Source organism: Pelodiscus sinensis, chromosome 13 (genome assembly GCF_052426305.1).
Source record: "Pelodiscus sinensis isolate ZL-2025 chromosome 13, ASM5242630v1, whole genome shotgun sequence".
In the NCBI taxonomy this organism is placed as follows: domain Eukaryota; kingdom Metazoa; phylum Chordata; order Testudines; family Trionychidae; genus Pelodiscus; species Pelodiscus sinensis.
In genome coordinates this window covers 23781192-23802952 of record NC_143064.1, presented here as the reverse complement: position 1 = coordinate 23802952, position 21761 = coordinate 23781192, and the positions used below count along the sequence as shown (strand labels likewise).

The 21761-nt window shown below is 46.5% G+C and overlaps 1 protein-coding gene and 1 long non-coding RNA gene across 2 annotated transcripts in view; one reads left to right on the top strand and one right to left on the bottom strand.

The window, feature by feature from the left end:
• The window catches only part of LOC142831232 (uncharacterized), a 16620-nt gene extending 12639 nt beyond the window's left edge, over positions 1 to 3981 (bottom strand). The window contains exon 1 of the long non-coding RNA XR_012906903.2: positions 2935 to 3981. This is a non-coding gene — a long non-coding RNA (uncharacterized LOC142831232). The remainder of the gene's footprint in view (positions 1 to 2934) is intronic.
• Positions 1 to 21761, top strand: part of UPRT (uracil phosphoribosyltransferase homolog) — a 26819-nt gene extending 5058 nt beyond the window's left edge. Inside the window, exons 2-7 of the mRNA XM_075940894.1 lie at positions 9307 to 9349; positions 12504 to 12573; positions 17487 to 17549; positions 19148 to 19309; positions 20197 to 20295; positions 21333 to 21761. Of these exons, the coding sequence (XP_075797009.1) occupies positions 9307 to 9349; positions 12504 to 12573; positions 17487 to 17549; positions 19148 to 19309; positions 20197 to 20295; positions 21333 to 21439 (544 nt within the window). The 3' untranslated portion in view covers positions 21440 to 21761. The remainder of the gene's footprint in view (positions 1 to 9306; positions 9350 to 12503; positions 12574 to 17486; positions 17550 to 19147; positions 19310 to 20196; positions 20296 to 21332) is intronic.

Genomic DNA, 21761 nt, shown 5'->3' with positions numbered 1-21761 from the left:
AGATTCCATAACCTCCCTAGGCAATTTATTCCAGTATTTAACCACCCTGACAGGAAGTTTTTCCTAATGTCCAACCTAAACCTCCCTTGCTGCTCCCTTGTTTAAGCCCCTTCTTCCCTGTGACACCCTTTTAGATACCTGAAAACTGCTATCATGTCCCCCCTCAGTCTTCTCTTTTTCAAACTAAACAAGCCCAGTTCCTTCAGTCTTGCCTCATAGCCCATGTTTTCTAGACCTTCAGTCATTTTTGTTGCTCTTCTCTGGACCCTCTCCAATTTCTCCACATCTTTCTTGAAATGTGGTGCCCAGAACTGGACACAACTCCAATTGAGGCCTGATCAGGGCAGAGTAGAGCAGAAGAATGACTTCTTGTGTTTTGCTCACAACACTCCTTTTAATGTATCCCAGAATCATGATTGCTTTTTTTTGCAAGTGTTACACTGTTGACTAATATTTAGCTTATGGTCCACCATGACCCCTAGATCCCTTTCTGCAGTACTCCTCCTTAGACAGTCACTTCCCTTGAGGCTGTTAAAGGCAAGTAGGTTTCCAATATAACATGGTCGTTCACCTGTCATTTTATTATACTTTCACAGGGGAAACAATGCAGCAGCTTTGCTATCTCAGAAAGACAGCTGCATTTCAGTGGTGGAGGAACAGATTCCACAGTGCAACAGTGTCTTTCATCCAGGAAGGTTTTAAAATGTTCACTGCTAAACCACTTAGGGGAGAAGGAACAGTTAGGCAAAGTGAGAATAGTATAATTCATCTTCTCTGGTCTCCTTAAGTAACTATAGTGCTAGAAATCCTCTCTTAAGAATGAATGCAGCATTGATGGGCATAGAACTTTACAGGTAAGACTAGTTCCTTGCTGCCAAGAGGTTGGGCTGCTTGATATAGGTATCATATGGAGACATGAATAAACAATGCTAGGAAGGCGGGGTGAGGAGGAGGTAGGGGCAGGCTGGATATGATGACCATATTTTCGGAACCAACTGCAGCTAAGGAGAATGGTGTAATTTAAATTATTAAACAGATTAAGAAGTTTAACTTTCTCATGTTATTTAAAATGAAGTTTGATAAACTAAAGTACAATATTTTATGTCCAACACAAAAGGTTTCAATATTTTCTTTATGGCAGGGGTGGGGAACCTTTTTTGGGTCAGGGGCCACTGATGCACAGAAAAATCAGTTGGGGACCACAGAAGCGAGAAGCAAAAAAATTCTCCAAAAACCCCAACCCTCACTGATGTGGCCCTCAACTGCGACACTTCGCTTCTCTGATGCTTCAGCTTCACAGGGTGAAGGGAAGGGACAGGGAGGACTGAAGTTCAGGATTTCTCATAGGCCTGATTTACTTTTCTGGGGTTCCAGAGTTAGTGGATTTTATGGACCCTCTTAGGCTCTGGGGTAGGGACAGAAATGAGGGGTTCAGTGTGCGAGAGAGGGCCACCAGTGAATGGAAAAGGGATGGGGTGCAGAATCTGGGAGGGAGGTGGGGTGCACAAGGACAGGTTGCAAGGTCTGGGGTGGAGGTAGGGTGTAGAAGCAGGCTGGTAATAGGGAGTCTAGCTACGTGGATGCAGGAGCAGGATGGGAATAAGGTGTCTGGCCAGGAAGGAGAGTACAGGAGCAAGGGTAGGTATCTCAGCAAGCTGGGGGTGTAGTGTCTTGGCCGGGGGAGGGGAGTGAGGGGGGTCTGGGCATGCGGGGGGATTCTAACCTGGCTTTGTGATGGGGGAAAGCTTCTAGACAGTGTGCTGCCATTCCCTTAGTGGGGTGGGGAGGGAGCTTACCCCTCTCCTTCCCCCCCCATGCAGCAAGGAGCCTGTGCAACTGCCAGGCTGGAGCACCAGTTTGGCTTCCCACTAGGAGGGCTCAGGGCGGGGGAGGTGAAGAAAGCGCCAACTTTCCCTGCCAGCCCAGGCTCATGGTAGAGAGCAGCAGAGTGAGCGGCTCGATGCGCTGCTGCTCCTGCAGTAGGGTGGAGAGGACAGTGCACGGAATGCACCTGCCAAGCCCGAGTGCACCCCGCCTTGCACCGCCCCAGATGGGCTCTGCGCCGAGGTCTGGGAGTGGCTCTGCAGGGTTTTGCTTCAGACCTGGCTGCTCCCCACTTTGGTAATAACAGCGGCCGCTGTAACAAGCGGCTGCCTGGAGATGGAGGAGGTGGCAGTGCGGCTGGACCAGGGCCCTGCACAGCAGAGGCAGCGCCACAGTGAGAGGGAGGAGGCTGCATGGTGGTGGGGCAGCCGCAGTGAATGGCAGGAGTTTGCGGGAACTCAAAAAATGGTCTGGACTCTGGAAACTGTATGCCACCGGAAGCAGCCCCGGCTGCCCACTGGCAAAGCACCCAGAGAGCTACCTACTTTCTCTGTGGGGTGGAGAGATAGGGAGGCCGTTGCTGCTGCGCCGTGCTAGTGTGAGCCTGTCACAGCTGGGAGAAGGGAAATGGCAATGCATGGAGTCGGGGGGGCTAGTGTTCCCCATATGCCGGATTGGGTGGGAAAGCTTGGGGCTTTCTCCACCCCTGACTTTCATTGCATGTGTCACTGAAAATCATCTTGCATGCCACTTATGGCATGTGTGCTATAGGTTGCCGACCCCTGATATAGGGAGACAATTTTCAGCTCTTACTCAGAAGAATGGGAGGGATAGTCTTTTATACTGTGACAAAGGTTAGTTCTAGATCATCCTGCTGGATCATGAGGATAGTTGGGGCTAATGAAGAAGGAGGGCACTGTGGGGCTCTGTATTCATTCCGTTTGGAGATGGGTGGGAAAATGGGAGCTCATGCAAATAAGTCTTTCTCCCCTCTCTCCAGGAAACAGGGAAGCGGATGCAGTCCTACTGTTGCAATAACTATCAGGCATCTGTTGCAAAATATGGTATGGAAAATCAAGCAAAATCAGATACTTAAAAAAAAGCTCTTACCGTTGTGGGTTAGGTGGCACTTCCTGGGTTCCCTTCTTTAGGATTCTTACATAGCTCTGTGTCTATGAAGTCCTGCCATGCTGTGGTACTCTGGTAAGCAGAGGAGGGTGAAGATTTGGGTTACTCTGGCAAGTGACTTCTTTAGGTTTATATTACAGAGCCTGCAGCAAAACCTACCTGGGAGCAGGGCCACCAGTCATTGCCAGCCCCATTGTCATGAGGGAGGCTTCACTGTGGGCTCTGTAGCCGGCTCCCTGGAAGCAGGCTGGCAGCTTCTGCTGACACATGTTCCTGGGAGCCACAGTGAGATGAGGGTGTATGGGCCAGGCCCACCATGCACAGGGGCTCCTCCAGCCAGCTGGCTGAAATAGCCGCTGCCTGCAGTGGACCCTGCTTCAGTTCCTACTGGTTAATCGGAACTGATAAGCCTTACCTGGTAAGGCTGAGGATTACTGGTTAACCTTTTACATTCCCTAACGCAGCAGTTCTCAAACTGGACAGTAGGACCCCAAAGTGGGTTGCCAACCCCATTTTATTGGGGTCACCAGGGCTGGCTGGCTTGGATTTTCTGGGGCCTATGGCTGAAACTCTACCCAATTCCCATCACCTTGGGTGGTGGGGCTCAGGTTATAGGCCCCCTTCCTGGGGCTAAAGCCCTTGGGTTTAGACTTTTGCCCTCACCTAGGGTAGTGAGAATCGGGCTTTGGCCGCATCACCTGCAGCAGTGGGGTTTGGGCGAGTTCACGCTCCTGGGATTGTGTAGTACAGTAAAACTCCGATGGTCCGGCACCATCAGGAACCCGGAAGTGCTCCGGGCAGCTGGACCATTGGAACTGCTCTGCCCCCAGCTTCCCCAATTCAGCCGCTGCTAAAACTGACCAGCGGCTGAATTGGGGAAGCCTGGGGCAGAGCAGCTGGAGTGCTGCCGGGTAGGTCCCGTAGCGCTGCCCCTCGGGGCTGCAGGACCAACCCGGCAGCACCCCAGCTGTCCCTGATTCAGCCACTGCTAAAACTGACCAGCGGCTGACTCCAGGAAGCCGTAGGCAGAGCTGCTCTGCCTTGGCTTCCTGGAATCAGCCCCTGATCAGTTTCAGCAGCAGCTGACTTGGGTACACCTGGGATAGAGCAGCTGGGGGGCTGCCGGGTTGGTCCCCGCAGCTCCGAGGTGCAGCACTGCGGGGACCAACCCCGCAGTGCCCCAGCTGCTCTGTCCCAGGCGTCCCGATTCAGCTGCTGTTGAAACTGACTAGCGGCTGACTCCAGGAAGCCCGAGGCAGAGCACCTTTGCTCCAGCTTCCTGGAGTCAGCCCCTGATCAGTATCAGCAGCGGCTGACTTGGGGACACCTGGGGTAGAGCAGCTGGGGTGCTACCGGGTTGGTCCAGTAGCGCTGCTCCTCGGCGCTGTGGGACCAACCTGGCAGCCCCCAGCTGCTCTGCCCCAGGTGTTCTGATTCAGCCGCTGCTGAAACTGACCAGCAGCTGACTCCAGGAAGGGTCAGTGCTACCAGACCAACCAGGCAGCACTCCAGCTGCTCTGCTGCAGGCCTCCCGATTCAGCTGCTGCTGAAACTGACCGGCAGCGGCTGAATCAGGGACGCCTGTGGTAGAGCTGGACTATCGGAAGGTTGGGCTATGAGGGGTCTGAGGTGGCATCCCCCCCACCCCAGACCCCTCCTAGCCCCCCCCTTCCGATAGTCCGTCATATTTTATAATCCGGCACCCCCCCTGGGTCCTAAAGGTGCCGGATTATCGGAAGTTTACTGTAATTTTTTTCAGAAGGGAATAATGGTGCAGTGAAGTTTGAAAATCGCTGGTATTGGATGTAAATTTTGAACCCTCTAATGGAGTGTGTACTTTTACATTTAAATGCTGGTTATGTGAGAGCACACTGCTGTAGTCTCTTGTTTATAGTTCTGTGCTGTGAGACTGTAAAAATCAACTCTCAGAAGTTCATTCATTCCTGGCAGGGATAGATTAGATTTAGTGATCTGGAGGCTAAAACCTGTAGCATTGCAATTTGCGATAAAAACAAGTCTAGTGAACCCAAGATCTCTGGTTTCCATAGAAGCAACTTCATTAGCTCAGATCAGTATTGTGTCTGTATTGTTTAAAATCCAGACTTAACATTGGGTAGGGTGTAAGTTTAGGTATTTAAAGTTTATTGTGGCTTTTGTATATGACCGTTTTATTATATTCTGCTGAGGCTTTTTATTTCCTGAGGTGTTTAGAGTGAATAATATAGAACTGAAGACAGTAAAGCAGCAGGGTATATGCTCCTAACTGCTATACAAAGCAGGAGGATGATTCAGCAGTGCATAGCACATCAGTGAGATGACTTCACTACTGGGGGGCACAGTTCAGGGTGGCATCCCTTGCATGTTCCATTTCTGGCAAGGCAGACACTTAAAATACACTAGGTGCCTGAAATTCTAGTTTTGACAAGAAGAACATGGCTTTATTGCAGGGATTGGCAAATTCCAGCCTAAGGGCTGGATCTGGTCCGCATGGGTAGTCCCTGCTGGTTAGTCCCTCCACCTCCATGTTTACCTGCACCTTCACAGGTGTTGGAGGATTGCAGCTCTTGTTGGCCACAAATTGTCATTCGCAGCCAATGTGAGTGGTGGGAAGCGGCATCCCCGCCCACAGCACTTCCCGCTGCTCGCATTGGCTGCAAATGTCAACTTGCAGCCAACCTGAGCTGCAGTCTTCCGATACCTGCGGAAGTGCAGGTAAACATAGCAGTGGCGGCCCGCTAGGAACTAATGTGGGCTGCCATTGTTTTATTGCCCACCCCTGCTTTATTGCTTCAGTATATTTTTTTTGTCTTTTGTGATAGTTTCTTTAATACAAAACAAATAAAAAAGTTTTCCATAAATAATGTTTCCATAAGATTTCACTGAAATGTTATCTGGATTGAACCTTACCTGCAGTGTTTTGAAGTTGTTGTTCACATCAGTACAGGTCTAAAATGGACAGATGCTTAAAAAACAAACCTATCCCCCATCTGAAAACTTTACTGTTATAAGGAAACACTGAAGTTATCTAACAGATTTGCACCAAGCACAATGGTGCAAATAAGTGATGGTCACATAAACACCACCCTATACCGAAAACCTATTGACCACTATGCCTACCTTCATGCCTCCAGTTTCCTCCTGGACACACCACACCCATTGTCTGCAGCCAAGCATTAAGATATAACCACATTTGCTCCAACCATATCTACACCAGCGACACCATCACAGGACCTAACCAGATCAGCCACACCATCATGGGTTCATTCACCTCTACATCTACCAATGTAATATACGCCATCATGTGCCAGCAATGCCCCTCTGCTATATACATCGGCCAAACTGGACAACAGTCCCTACGTAAAAGAATAAACGGACACAAATCAGATATCAGCAGGGCTCGCTAAACTGCGGTGAGCACCGCTTTCCAGCCGCGCTGTCCGGCGATCTGCGCATGTGCAGATCGTCCAAACCCGGCTCTTCCGGGTTGCAGTCTACTTGCCACGGGCGAGTAGATTGTATTATTTGTCGAGCCCTGGATATCAGGAATGGTAATATACAAAAACCTGTAGAACACTTCAATTTCATTGGACACACAGTAGCAGATTTAAAGGTAGCCATCCTGCAACAAAAAAACTTCAAGAACAGACTTCAAAGAGAAACTACTTGATTACCTGCATCCTGCTTAAAAGACCTTTTAAGACTTCACTTGAAAGAGAATCCTCTGAACTGTTGTTCATGCTTAAATTCGACACTTTACACTCAAGTTTGAATAAAGACGCTAATTATCTTACCCATTACAAAGATAGCTTCCCCAATTATCACCTCTAATATCATTAGCTCACAGACATTTACCTCCCTCCCTCCATCCCCCTTCTGTTCTGAAATTTGATTTGTCCTTTTCATATGTGTTCATTTTTTTAAATTGTATCCTTTGGTGTATATTGTTGTGACAATTTTCTTCCACTATTTGATCTGAGGAAGTGGGTCTGGCCCACAAAAGCTCATCACCTATTAAACCATCTTGTTAGTCTTTAAAGTGCTACACAGTCCTGTTTTTTGTTTTGCTGAGCTACAGTTCATCCGCAAATTTGACATCATCACTTTAGGATTAAACAAAGACTGTGAATGGCTGGCTAACTACAAAAGCAGTTTCTCCTCTCTTGGTGTTCACACATCCACATCAGCTGCTAGAAGTGAGCCTCATCCTCCCTGTCTGAATTGACCTTGTTATCTCTAGCCTTACTCTTGATTGGTACTCTTTTCTTATGCCTGTATATTTATATCTGCCTCTGGAATTTCCACTACCTGCATCTGACGAAGTGGGTCTTTGCCCACAAATGCTTATGCTCCAATAAATCTGTTAGTCTATAAAGTGCCACAGGACTCCTTGTCGCTTTTATAGATTAGATAGAAGAGTTCTTCAGTTCGTTTGAATATACATATGGATATCATATAGTATGTTTGCACAAAGAAATGTAGGAATTGCCATACTGGCTCAAACCAATGATCCATTTAGTCCAGTATCCTCTCAGTAATAGTTACGGGTGCCAGAGGCTTCATCAGAAACATGCAGGAAACCTTGCAGTATGTATTTATGGGATAACCTCCCACCAAGGAAGGTTTCTTCTGAATCCCCTCTCTTCCATTAGTTACAGGTTGCTTTATGCTCTAAAGCTAGAGAGCTGTACCCCTTCAGAAACTCTTGTATATGTTTTAAGCTTATAATAATGATGGATAGTCTTGTTATCCAGATAAGTGACTAATCTGCTCTGAATCTTGCTAAGCTTTTGGCCAGAATATTATCCTGTGACAATCAGTTTAGAACTGGACATTTCAATTTCTTTGAATGTTCTTTGTTGTTTATTAGGAACATAGGAATGATAGTTCCCAATTTACCTTTTTGTACAATTTTTTTATTTTGTATACCTTCATCATTGTACTGTAAGGTAAACAGTCCCAATCTTTTTCATACTTTAATCCAAAGACAATTTGTCAATGCCTCTAATCATTCTTATCATCCTCTCTGAACTCCTCCTGAGTCTACTTTCTTTTTTGACATCAGGTGCCGACCAGGCTAAAAAAACATTTTCCAGGTGAGGATGTACCATATGTTCAGTATTATTCCATATTCGTATGCAGTCAAACACTGCTTGCTTTTTTTTTTAAATCACACCTGCAAATTAAGCAGAGTTCTTCATGGAACTATCCAGTGAGACCCAAGTCTCCTCCTAAATCAGTATAATTAATTTAATGAAGCTATGTGTATCATTTTGAATGTCAACACTGAATTTTATCTGTCATTATATCACTTAGCTTAGCTAGAGAGCCTCTTTAATTCCATGATATGGAAGAACCTAGAAGTGGCATCTGCAGGTTTGCAATCTCGCTGCTCACTCCATTTCCAAATAATAAATACCACCAAAGAACAAAACATCTATCAAAATCCATCTTAATTCTATGAATTACAATTATATTTTGTTTATTAGAGGAATATTGGGCAGACGTATTGGTAGCCAATTTTTTTTTTAATTTGAGAATCAGAAATGATTAGTTTTGTGTTTGCTGCATAACTGAGAGCCTAAAAAAAATAGAGCTGTTGTCAACTAAATAAATTGTTGTTAATTTCTTTCCCCGTGTTCTCAATATTCTATTAAGATAAACTGACAATGTCTCTTTAAAAACAACTTATTGAATGTGGCTAAGTCAGCAGTTACTCGAGGACTAACCAAGTTTCCTGACTTTCATGCAGGTAAACTTTCAATATAGGGTTAGTGTCAAAATTTCTTTTTGGAAATGTAGAATGCAGTCTTTTTCCAGTGATCGAAAAAGCTGAAACTAGTTGCATGTAGTACTAAAATGTGCTTCTGCATGGTATTTTGGTGGCTTCAGTTTTTTTAAGGAGCTGTCAGATGGTTGGATTCTTAGTTCAGTGCTGGAGGCTCAGTACTGCTCCCCTTTGGTGGTAATTCTGGCTGTAGACTGGAAGCAGGATATCGAGCACAATGTTAGTAAATTCAGGCAATGAATACATGGTAGTTTGGGTGGCATACGGGGATGGAATGGAAGCAAGATCAGTTTGCTCATGGAAATATTACATAGCAGTCATCTTAGGTTTTCATGTTCATTGTAGTGTTTCACCCAAAACAAAGTGTCAGCCTAGTAGCTTCACTTTCCCTGAATGTTAGTTACCCACCAAGAGATGCCAATTAGTTTTATCCAGTAGAAATTAGTTATGTGGGTAACTCCTATGTAAAATGTACTGTCCTTGAATTAATATATTGCAATTATTTATCAATGTTATCAAAATAAAAATTATTCTCCAATTTAAATTAACACTTCTCTTACCTTTTTCAGGACTGCCAGTAGAGGGGACTTTGTATTTTCTGCTGATCGTCTGGTAGGTAGAGAATTTCTTGTTCCTGTGCTTTTATAATGCTTGTGTTAAACAGGACTTACGTGCTGGAGCAGTCATAGGGTGGGAGTGATGCATTCCTATATAAAGTGAATATTTGACAGTAACTCTTGTTATAAGATGCCTTCCATGCCAAAGGATGTCACAAACACCTTCAGCCACCTGTGGAACGCAGCAGCTGTTTTAATAGTACACACTACAGACAGTCCCCGAGTTACGCGGATCCGACTTATGTCGGATCCGCAGTTACGAATGGGGCTTTTCTCGCCCCGGAGGACTGGAGCGGCGGGACGCCCAGATGCGCTGCAGTCCCGCCGCCCCCGTCCTCCGGGGCGAGAAAAGCTGCTCCCCGTCTCTCTGGTCTGCAGGGAGACCAGGAGCAAAGCTGCGGAGCACGCCCACAGCGGGACAACCCGGGCGTGCTCCAAGGCTTTGCTCCCCCTCTCCCTGCTCAGCAGACCAGGGAGACGGAGCAAAGCCGTGGAGGATGGGGGCTGCCACCCGCGTCTCCCTGGTCTGCTGGGGGGGGGGGGGGGTGCAGCTAGTGCCCCCCCCCCCCCAGCAGACCAGGCTTTTCTTGCCTACGCCTGGGGTAGAGCAGCTGGGGCGCTGCCGGGTTGGTCCTGCAGCGCCGCTCCTCGGCGCTACTGTACCAACCCGGCAGCACTCCAGCTGTTCTGCCCCACGCGTCCTGATTCAGCCGCTGCTGGTCAGTTTCAGCAACGGCTGAATCAGGACGCCTGGGGCAGAGCAGCTGGGGTGGTGCTGGGTTGCTCCAGTAGCACCGAGGAGCGGCGCTACTGGAGCAACCCAGCAGCACCCCAGCTGCTCTGCCCCAGGCGTCCCCAAGTCAGCCGCTGCTGAAACTGACCAGGGGCTGACTACAGGAAGCCCGAGGCAGAGTTGCTCTGCCCCAGGCTTCCTGGAATCAGCCGCTGATCAGTTTCAGCAGCAGCTGACTTAGGGACGCCTGGGTTTCTTAAGTTGAATCCGTATGTAAGTCAGAACTGGCGTCCAGATTCAGCCGCTGTTGAAACTGATCAGTTCCGACTTACGTACAGATTCAACTTAAGAACAAACCTACAGTCCCTATCTTGTACGTAACCCGGGGACTGCCTGTATTTATTTTGTTAGTACAGAAGTGAAAATGCATGCATTTTAACATCCTTAGTTTCTACTTCAGTCTGCTAACCTGTTAAAACTACAGATTAAGGTTTTACCTCATCTTATGTAACAAATGGGAAGAAAACTCTTTTTTTCCTAATGAAGACAAGGCTTAAGGAAATACTCAGTTAATAATGCCACTTCCTACAGTACATAGACTTTCCTTGGTGAGCCCAGTCCAGATACTGATGTGAAATGGAACGAAGGCAGGGAAAGGCAGAGAGCAGGGGTTCCTTTGGGATGCCAGGTTGAGAAGGGGGAATGGGAGTCTGTGAGGGAGCAGGAAAGGGGCTGAGGATACACATGGAGGATGGAAACAGGGCTGGGGGGGCATGCAGTGAAGGGGGGTCTCCGGATGCCACCATTCAGAGGCAGGCTCCCTCCTCCCCCTCCATATCCTGTTCCCACTTGGCTGGGTTGGCAGCCACTGCGAATGCTGCTGGGCCTCCTCTTTGTGATGCCTCGGGTTGCAGAACTGCAGCGGCAGGTTCCACCAGGGTGGCTTGGTGCTGGTGCAGCCCAGTCTTCCCCCCAATAGCACAACCTATGTACAAGTGATATTTCCTTTAAGCATTACTAGAATGTACCAGTAAAGAGAGAGCAAGAAAATTTCACTTTTTTTGAAACGGAAAAAGTTAGCAGAGACAGCTTCCTGTTAGCCTGAACTATTAAACTAAAGATGCACACACTGGGCCAAATTCACAGGGATGTCAGTGGTGGTGCAGGACTCAGTTGGACCCACTTCCTGATGTGCAGTTTGGGGTAACTTGTATGGCATGGAGAAAACTGAAAGTGTCTATCTTTCCTGACATTTACTTCTAGCATCTTGCTAATTGCTTGCCTTGTCTTCTAGCCCCTGGGTATGTGGATTACACCAACTCTGACCTACTCACAGATCTAAACCTGTCCATCTCTATAAAACTTTGCTCTAAATAAAAATTCTTGTGGTGTTAACTTTGATAACCCTCATAAACCTTGCCATGCCAATAAAGTTACTGAAATTTCTTCAGCATGACAATAAATGGAAAGGCCTTTGGCACTTACTACAACTGAAGATTTTCCCTTAAACAGACAGTTTGTCTGCACTGGAAACTGGGATGAGAGAGAAAAATGGAAAAGATTCCTGTTGTAGATTTTGCTGTGTCTGGAATGAGGACAGTGGAGATGGATCTTCTCTTATCCATTGATGAGAGAAATATATACTCAGTCCAGTCAGAGCTGGACCAAGCTACGGGCTAACCAGGCTACCGCCCGGGGCTCCCCATTGTAGGGGGCGCCGCGCGGGGCTGCTGGACCGGGCGGGGGCAGGGCTGTGCATGCGCCGGGTGCCTGGGGGTGGGGCTGCACTCCCGGGGCCCGGGGCACACGAATGGCTTGGGCCGGCCCTGGATCTAGTAAGAGATTGCTTCACTATCATTATACAGTGACTTTTGCTTAATAGGTTTTCATCTTTGCTTGGCTGCGAGTTTTTCTAAGCATTCTGGCCTTTGAATCACTGGATCATTCTGTTTTCTGAATGTTTGGAGCTCCTTTCATGGGAAATAATCCCTGGGTCTGATTTAATACATTTTAAATAATCTTGCCTAGGATATATCTGCAGTGCTATCATTAGAGAAGGAGTAGAGGTTTTCAGGTCACCTGAAGCTGCAGAACTTACTGGCTCTGTCTCCTGTAGAGACATCACTGCTGAAACTGGGCCATCTTTGTGAAGATGCGATCTCTTTGCAGATCATCCATAATATTAACTGACAGGTGTCAAAGGGAGGGGGTTATATTTTTGTATTGACTGACTTGCCTTGGGGAATTTGCTTTGTGTGTATAGTGCTGCAGTTCCTGAAATGGAGATAGGGATGTGAAAATAAACATTATGGCCTTTATTGACATTCACTGTATGTTGGTAAAACTACTAGAATATGGTACTTTACCTTGATGGGTAAGAAGTCTCTTTAAGTTAATACTTCCTTTGGTTCTACAGATCAGACTTGTGGTTGAAGAGGGATTAAATCAGCTGCCATATACTGAATGCACAGTGACCACTCCAACAGGTAACTGGAATTTTACTCCCCAGCTGGCAGACTTGTCAATAGAAGCTTCATATTATATGTAAAGTAGAACTTAGAATCCTTGTGAGTCTGAATCAGTTGAACATTCAGATAAGAATGTAATGTTAAGGCTCCTCTTCCTGACATTTAAAAAAACCAAACCTTACTGGCTAATTCTCTTTAGCAAAACACAAGGGCTACGTCTACACTGGCCCCTTTTCTGGAAGGGGCATGTTAATTTCAGCTATCGTAATAGGGAAATCCGCGGGGGATTTAAATATCCCCTGCGGCATTTAAATAAAAATGTCCGCCGCTTTTTTCCGGCTTTTAGAAAAGCCGGAAAAGAGCGTCTACACTGGCCCCGATCCTCCGGAAAAAGCGCCCTTTTCCGGAGGATCTTATTCCTACTTCAAAGTTCTTATTCCTACTTCCTACTTCATTTTTATTTAAATGCCGCGGGGGATATTTAAATCCCCCGCGGATTTCCCTATTACGATAGCTGAAATTAACATGCCCCTTCCGGAAAAGGGGCCAGTGTAGACGTAGCCACCAGGTTAAATCAGTCTTGCAAAATCATCATGAACATTTACCAATTCAGGTGCCAGATCTTTTCTCTTCACTGTGATTGAGGAAAATAAAATTGAACACATTTTACTTACCCATTCAGGAGAGTGTGTGTGGGCGGGACAGGAGGGTGGCAAGACAGGCAGACTTATGCATATTAAAGAGATCTTCAAAATTTGCTGTGCCTTGTTGCTTACAACCAGGAACCAGTTGGCTATGATGATAGAGGAACAAGAAGTTAGTTTCTGCATCACCAGGGAAGCATTTGTGTGTTAGCCCATTGGAATAATTTTGATTTGTTCCTGTTGACACCAAATATGAGATTACAGACAGGACAGGTTACACAGGAAATAACTTAGATTTAGCTAGAATTTGGAAAAGCAACTCAAAGTAATAAAGCTTAACATTGGTTTAAAGAAGTGTTGCCTTTCTCTTCTTGAACACTGGGTTCCAATCTAGTCCATGTCATTCAACCATTGTGTCAAAGTCAGACAGGACTCACTCAGATTTGTCAGACCGCTCTGTTTATTAGCAAAGCTGCTTTGCTAATTCACTCAGAAAATGTGAGTGCCACACAAGGTTCAAACTCCTTGATTTATACAGTCAAAAGAAAGCCAAGTTAAGAAGATTAAAAGAGAGACAAAACTTCACATGATTAGTATGAGGCTAGTCAAGTATCTTCATTTCCACATCAAGCACACAGCAATCTCCTGTCCATATCTCCCTGGTTATCTCAGTTGCTTTCTGCCTAACACCTAATGTTCCTTTTCCTATTATCTCAGGCCCACCTGGCTAGCACTTGGATCTGCCTACCTACAAACAACATTAACATACATTTTCTTCCTGTTCAGAGACAAACTTGCAAGTAGGAATAAGAGATCCTCCAGAAAAGGGCTTTATTCCGGAGGATTGCGCCAGTCTAGACGCTCTTTTCCGGCTTTTCCCCAAGCCGGAAAAAAAGTGGCGGCCATGTTTATTTAAATCCCGCGGGGGATATTTAAATCCCCCGCGGATTTCCCTATTCTGACTTGCCTGCTTTGCATGCCTCTTCCGGAGAAGGGGCCAGTCTAGACGTAGCCTTGGTGTCCTCTAGTCCTTATATTATGGGAACTAATGAAGAACTTTTCTTGATGCACCCTCTCCACCCCACTCATGCTTTTATAGACCTCTATCCTATCCCCCGCAGTCTCCTCTTTTCTAAACTGAAAAGTCCCAGTCTCTTTAGCCTCTCTTCATATGGGACCTGTTCCAAACCTCTGATCATTTTAGTTGCCCTCCCCTCTCCCACCCTCTCTCTCCCCCTCTCCCACCTCCTTTTCCCAGTCTCCCCGAGTTTGGTTCAATAAAGAGAGAATCTATTTTTGACCACACGTTTTCTTTATTTTGTACATCAGGAAGGGGGGCTAGGGAAGGGTAAGTGGAAGGAGGTGAGGGAGGAATGGGGTACGAGCCCCCGATGGGGAGGACTGGGCTGGCTGTGCGGGCTTCTGGGGGTGGAAGCTCTCCTGCAGCCCCCCAATTGCCCCCTCTCCCCAGATGGCAGCCTGCGGCAAGTGCAGCCGGTCTGATGGCCGAGTGCTGTGATGTGCCCAGTGTGGGCACTCAGTGCACTCCAAGCCAGGACTGCTTTGCAAGCGGGGAACCCCTGAGAACTGTCTGTCCGGGTTGGGGGTCGGGACCCTTTAAGCACAGCCCTCGGCTAGCCTGAGGCAGCAGCTCCACGCTCTAAGTCCTCATCTGATGCCCTGCCGGCACTGCTTCCGGACATTCCTTAACCCCGGTTCAGGGTCCACTTAATGTGGACATGCTAGTTCGAATTAGCAAAACGCTAATTCAAACTAGTTTTTTAGTCTGGATCTGTTAGTTCGAATTAGCTTCTAAAATGTTCTAAAATTAGATTCTAAAATGTTTTGGCCCGTGAAGCACCTGGCTCAATGTAAACCTTTCCATGGACCACCAGTTGCTAATGAAAACTCACTGTTAATTGCAAAATGGCTTTGCCTTAATTATGTTAGTGTTGCAGCTAGGGAGAACAGTTTAGTTAAAATGCATAATCTGTTTAATAATTTAAATTATCTCGTGTTAGTTTATCAAACTTCATTTTAAATAAAGTAAAATATTAAAATATGAACACAAAAGGTTTAAATTTTTTTTATTTATTTATGGCAGGGGCAGGGAACCTTTTTTGGGTCACGGGCCACTGACCCTCAGAAAAATCAGCTGGGAACCACACAAGTGAGAAGTAAAAAAAACCCCTCCAAAACCCCCCAGCCCTCACTGATCTGGCCCCCAAACTGAGATCCCTCACTCCTCTGGCACTCAATCCCCACAGGGCTAAGGGAAGGGACAGAGAGGACTGATGTTCAAGGTAAGGATGTTAGTTTGCGGTTATCGGGCTAATCATGTAGTCAATACAATTTGTATCAACTACACGATTAGTCAATAAGCGCCACGCTGCAGAGCCGCAGCGAGGGTATCTTCAGGAGCTGGCTGGAGCTGGGATTCAGCAGTCCTGGCTTATGCCAACTCTGGGAGCCACCCATGCTGTGGCTCTGTATTTTAAATGTAGTAAGAATCGCTAGATTCTTACTGCATTTAAAATGCAGAGGTGCAGCGACCACCATAAGCTGGGACTGTGCAGTCCCAGCTGGTGCTGAGTCCAGCAGCCCCCTGTTCATGGCAGACAGCCCAGGCCACCATGAATGGGCTGCTGTCCGAGCAGCCTCTGCCCACGGTGAGCCTTGGTCCACCGCAGCCTCCCTTATCCCACTCGCCACTGCTTCTGATAGAGGCGGGGGGCAGGCAGCACTGTGGAGACAGTCCTAGGCGGAACTGGCTTTTAAGACGGCTCCCCCCAGCACCGGCTATTTCCCCCTCCTTGCTGCCGCTCATGGAGGCAGCAAGGGTTGGGGGAAGCAAGTAGTCGATACTCTACTAAACTACCCAATAAGCTTTTGCGTATCAAGTAGTCGACTACTCCCTAACATCCTTAGTTCAGGGCTTCCCATAGGCCAGATTTACTTTTCTGGGGTTCCGGAGTTAGTGGGTTTTATGGATCCCCTCTTAGGCTCTGGCATGGGGAGAAAAAGAGGGATTCAGTGTGTAGGACAGGGTCACCATTGTGTGGGATAGGGGTAGGGTTCAGGATCTGGGTGGGAGGTGGGGTACAGAAGGGGGAGGGTTGTGAGGTAGGGTGCAGAGGCAGGCTGGGGATAGGATCTCTGGCCAGGAGGGAGGGTGTCTGGCTAGGAGGGAGGTGCAGGAGCAAGGGACAGTACAGAATCTGGCTGGGGGGCGGTGCATCAGGAGCAAGGGAGGGTGTCAGAGCAAGCTGGGAGAGTGGGGGAAGGGGAGTGAGGGGGATTTGGCTGTGGGGTCTGGGTATGAGGGGGAACGCTTACCTGGCTTTGCACCCCCTGTGCAGTGGGGAAAGACTCCAGACAGTGCGCTGTCATTCCCCCAGCATGTGGGAAGGGGGAGGGAGCTCAGTCCCCCTCTGCCCCCATGCAGGGGGATGCCAGTGTAGCCGCAAGGCTGCAGCACCAGATTGGGCTTCCTGCTGAGAGGGCATGGGTGTGTGTGTGAAGAAACCTGGACCTTCCGAGCGGGGGGGGGGGGGGGGTGGGGAGAGAGAGAGTGTGTGTGTGTGTGTGTGTGTGTGTAAATGAGCCTGAGTGCACCCTGAGGGAGTGTCAGTGACCCACCCAGGTTCCGTGAGGCCCTTGCCGAGGCACAGGCAACAGTTCAAAAGTGCTGAGGTCCAGGAGCAGCTACATGGTTCCTTTTGCCCTGGATCTGGTCACCTCTCCCCCTCCCAGCAGCAGCAGCCATTGTAACAAGCTGCTGTCTGCTCAGGTGGAGGAGAAGGCTGCATGGCCGGACCAGGGGCCCCACTCGACAGAGGCAGTCCTGTGGGGGGAAGATGGGGGCTGTGTGGTGGTGGGGCAGTGGGTGGCGGAGTGGCCAGAAAGCATGCACCACCAGAATCCCAGCCCAGCAGGCAAAGCTCCAATGGAACCGCCTACTGCTCTGCGGGGAGAGGATGGGAGGGATGCTGCTGCGCTGTGCAAGGAGCAATGGCAGTGCATGGACTCAGTCACTTCGTCCCGCAAGTTGGTGTCCCCATCAAGTAGTGAAATATCTGGGCTTTCCAGGACATTTCACTACTTGATGGGGACACCAGAACAGGGTACTTAAAATCGGGACATTCCCAGAAAATTCGAGACGTGTGTTCGGTGTAAGTATAGCATACACGTGTAGCTAGTTACATTCTATAACCTAAAGGGGCAACAAATGGGTTAAAAAGGGGAAATGACTTCTATTGACCTTCAGGTCTGTCTTTCCCTCCACAGGGTACAAGTATGAAGGAGTGAAATTTGAAAAGGGAAACTGTGGAGTCAGCATAATGAGAAGTGGTAAGCCATGATTTCTTAGTGTCTGTGTTTTAAAGCTCTTCTTTAAATATCTTTTCCCCTTGGCTTTTAAGAACAGCAATAACTCCCTTTTACTCTGATAAAATTCACCAAAGTCCTCCAGCATTCTGTCTTCATAAGTGTCTGGTTACAACAAAGTTTACACCCACCACGGTCAAGAACTTTTTATTAATCCCTTAGGGTATGTCTACACTACCACCCTAGTTCGAACTAGGGTGGTAATGTAGGCAACCGGAGTTGCAAATGAAGCCCGGGATTTGAATTTCCCGGGCTTCATTTGCATAAAGCCAGGCGCCGCCATTTTTCAATGTCCGCTAGTGCGGACTCCGTGCCGCGCGGCTACACGCGGCAGGGACTAGGTAGTTCGGACTAGGCTTCCTAGTCCGAACTACCATTACTCCTCGTGAAACGGTAGTTCGGACTAGGAAGCCCAGTCCGAACTACCTAGTCCGTGACGCGTGTAGCCACGCGGCACGGAGTCCGCACTAGCGGACATTGAAAAATGGCGGCGCCCGGCTTTATCCAAATGAAGCCCGGGAAATTCAAATCCCGGGCTTCATTTGCAACTCCAGTTGCCTACATTACCACCCTAGTTCGAACTAGGGTGGTAGTGTAGACATACCCTTAGGAAATAGAACAGTTGCTGGGGATTTCCTGTGGCTGCTAGAGAAGGGGTTCTCGGTTGAAAACATTCAAATGGAACAAGACCTGCCCTCCTTCCCCTGCTTCAACCCCCATTGTTGCCATTAACCACCCTCTCCTCCCCCCGCCCCCAAAAAAAGACAGTTCTCAAGTAAACTGTGGTTATATGGTAAGGTCCTTGCCCTGGAACCCCTTGAGCCACACCACTAGGAGACCCTCTCTGGTGCAGTCACCTGTGTCTTTTATTGCTTGTGCCAATCTTCCCACCACTTTCTGTTTACAGAGCTTGGTTTCCCCAGCAGCTAACTCAGCTACCTTCTCCTTCTGGGTGGGGTGCACACACTCAGCCACTCTCTGGCTTCTCCGCTGACTGAGGCCCACAGCTGCTTCCATTAGTTCTTCAGGCATGGGCTTGCTCAGCTGGCTGTAATTGGCTTTTTCAGCCAGACTGTAGTGGCAGAGCTCTGGCTTAAGCCAGCAGTCTGTCTCAGGCTACTGGTAGAAAGTGTTATTTTTTGGGGAATGCTAGGTTTTCTTTTTATCGTTCTTAAAGATCTACTAGCACGAGGCTATCATGTTTTCTCTCCCTTACATTGCATCAATATCTGGAGAGTCACAGATGAGTTTCCTTATCAGTGCTCGAAGTTGTTTTTCAAAACGATTAGGAATGATTAAAATGTTTGTAGGAAATTTTGCTATTGTTTAGATTCTCTATATCCTGTCTTAGGTTAGAGCTTGGAATCAGTGACTGATACTGATCAAGCTAACTTCATTGTTCAAGCAGAGTGAAAACTTCCAGTTAAGGAACCAAATGACTAAAATGGTTAGATTATTACCATAGTTAAATATTGAATATCTCTTTTTAGCAGTAGTAGCTTGTGGTGCTTTCTTTGCTGTGTAACAGGGTTGTTGTTGTTGTTCTTGTTGCTAAACTGGAGGAGAGGCAATGGAACAAGGCTTACGGGATTGCTGCAGATCCATCCGAATAGGAAAAATCCTGATACAGAGTGATGAGGAGACTCAGAGAGCCAAAGTGTACTATGCCAAGTTTCCACCAGACATTTACAGAAGAAAAGTTCTTCTCATGTACCCAATACTGAGTGAGTATCTACGAGTTATTATATAGGATTAAATATCATTTGACTATTGGATACTCTGTGTAAAATTCCCTGAATGTCAGTGGCTATTAGGATTTTGGCTTGCCTTTGGGAAACACAGCAAAGAATTTATCAAGCTCTGCCAGAATAAGCATTAGTCAAAATGCATTAGTTTTTCAGGCATTGTCTTCAAAATACACATGTTGAGGCTGTGGATCTAATGGAAATAAAATAAATGTGGCACAAATCACTTGAGTATGAATGTGAAAAAGGGATGGGGGAGAACTGGGCTTTGCTGTAAATTGACTTTTTTTAATACTGTATATACATTTTAGTACATAAGTGTAGAAGAGGTTTAAAATTGTTGCATGTTAAGCATAGTAAAGTTTGAATTTAAATACATACTAGTTAAGTTACATTTTAAAATTAATAATTCTCTTTAACAGTATACATTAAATTATTTCAAAATTAAACTAATCAGTACCCCAAAGAGGCTTGGAAGCTAGTAGAGCTTATGTTAGGCTGAAGCAAATTTGCTAATACTTTTAATTCTGCTCCTTCACAGGGAACTCTTGATTGCCATTTTCTATTTCAACCGAGACTTCTTGCCTTAGGGACTGAGTCAGATGTCAATGGGCTTTTGGGTCAGGCTCCTAATAAAGTATTTTAGTGCACAGATGCAGTAGCATCCTCAAAGACTAAGCTTCCATAAATAATACAGAGTGAGTGGTTTGTTCTGCAGTAGAAAAGGACATAATCCTTCCATTTACTTACATGCCAGGATTGGTGGCACACTAATCCTCTCTGAATGTGAATTCTGCTTTAATCTAGTTCCAAATAATTTGTGAAGTTTTTCTAGTAAGGGCAGTCTTGTTTTTCCCCCCTCCCAGGCACTGGCAATACTGTCATTGAAGCTGTAAAAGTTCTTATAGAACATGGCGTTCAACCAAGTGTCATTATCCTGCTAAGCTTGTTCTCCACACCCCATGGTAAGTTGAAGGAATAGATGGGGAGGAGGTTATTCACACAACACAGCATTGTACATAATGTGTAGATTTTAAGGAACTCCAGTGAGCTGATTTAAGGTTGTCTTATTTTGTGATTTGAAGTGAGAGAAGTCATAGATTGAGGGAATGAATAGATAAAATGTAAATAAACAAGGTTTAAAGGTAGTTTATAAAATGTGATGTGAAAAGTGTCGGTTCAATGTGATGTTTTCCCCTCTTCTCTGTTAAAGGATATATTGTATGACTCAATAGCAATCCCATGTGAATAACAGTGGCATCGCCTAGTTAAGACGGGAATATGGTTCCATCTTACTCTGCTGACTTTTGGGGTTTTGAGTGATTTTTGGTTTCTGTTTAGTGGGATAAGAGAACGGAGACATTCTAATGCCTGTCAGAGGTGTTCATGAAATTCAAAAAAAGACGTAGTAGAAAAGGAAAGCCTGCTTGCTCTCAGGACTGAAGACAGAATTGCAGCTGTGAACAGTTCCTGGAAAAACGAATCACATGGTAGCCAGTTACACAGAATGTGTATGTCCTACAGAGCATTGCAAAGCCACCTTTTGTTTGTGAACTCTAGTAGGCCAGCTTTTAGCTGTGGAGAACATAGCTAGGTACTACTTACTGTTGACTTCCCAATCAGTTTTCAAAAATGAAAGCACCACTTCTGTAAACTGCAGGGAGGGATCTTTTGTGGTTTCCTGCTACTGTAGATTTAACACCGGCAGAAATTCTTGCCCCTGTCATGCAGTTAAATAAGACATATCAGACCTGGGTTATTCACAGCACCCTGTAACTACTTTGTTCATCAGAGTAGGACTATACACATCACTTAATCTGTTACAGCCTTCTGATAGCCAGCCAGCTGCACAACCAGGTCTAAATGCAAAAAGTGATTCAAACAGCAGAGGTGATGTACCTGTAGGGGACCAACCTCTGCTCAACTGCTTATAAAATCCTACAGGTGCAGGACTGAACTACAAAGTATAGTTTTAACTATTCTCTTCTCTCTTCCTTAAAAGGTGCCAAATCTATCATCCAGGAGTTCCCAGAGATCACAATTTTAACTACAGAAGTTCATCCTGTTGCACCAACACATTTTGGACAGAAGTATTTTGGAACGGACTGAGACACTTAACACAAACTGGTTATGTTATGTTATGTATGATATTACAATGGTTTTTTTCTACGTTTTATTATTTGTAGCAGGGTTGGCTGTGGGCCTATTTATAAACTTTTCTGGCCAACTGGGAAAAATATTTCATTTTTATTTGGTTACTTTTTGAACACTGAATCAGATGCAATAATGAAGGACATTCAATTATTATAAATTAAAGCCAGTTTAATTACGTGCTTTTGGAAATTGCTGCACACTCAATGCTTAACTTATCCTTTCATTACCCTGCTTCGTGACTGTTTGCTATTGCAAAATAAAATCATGCCGTAAAGCA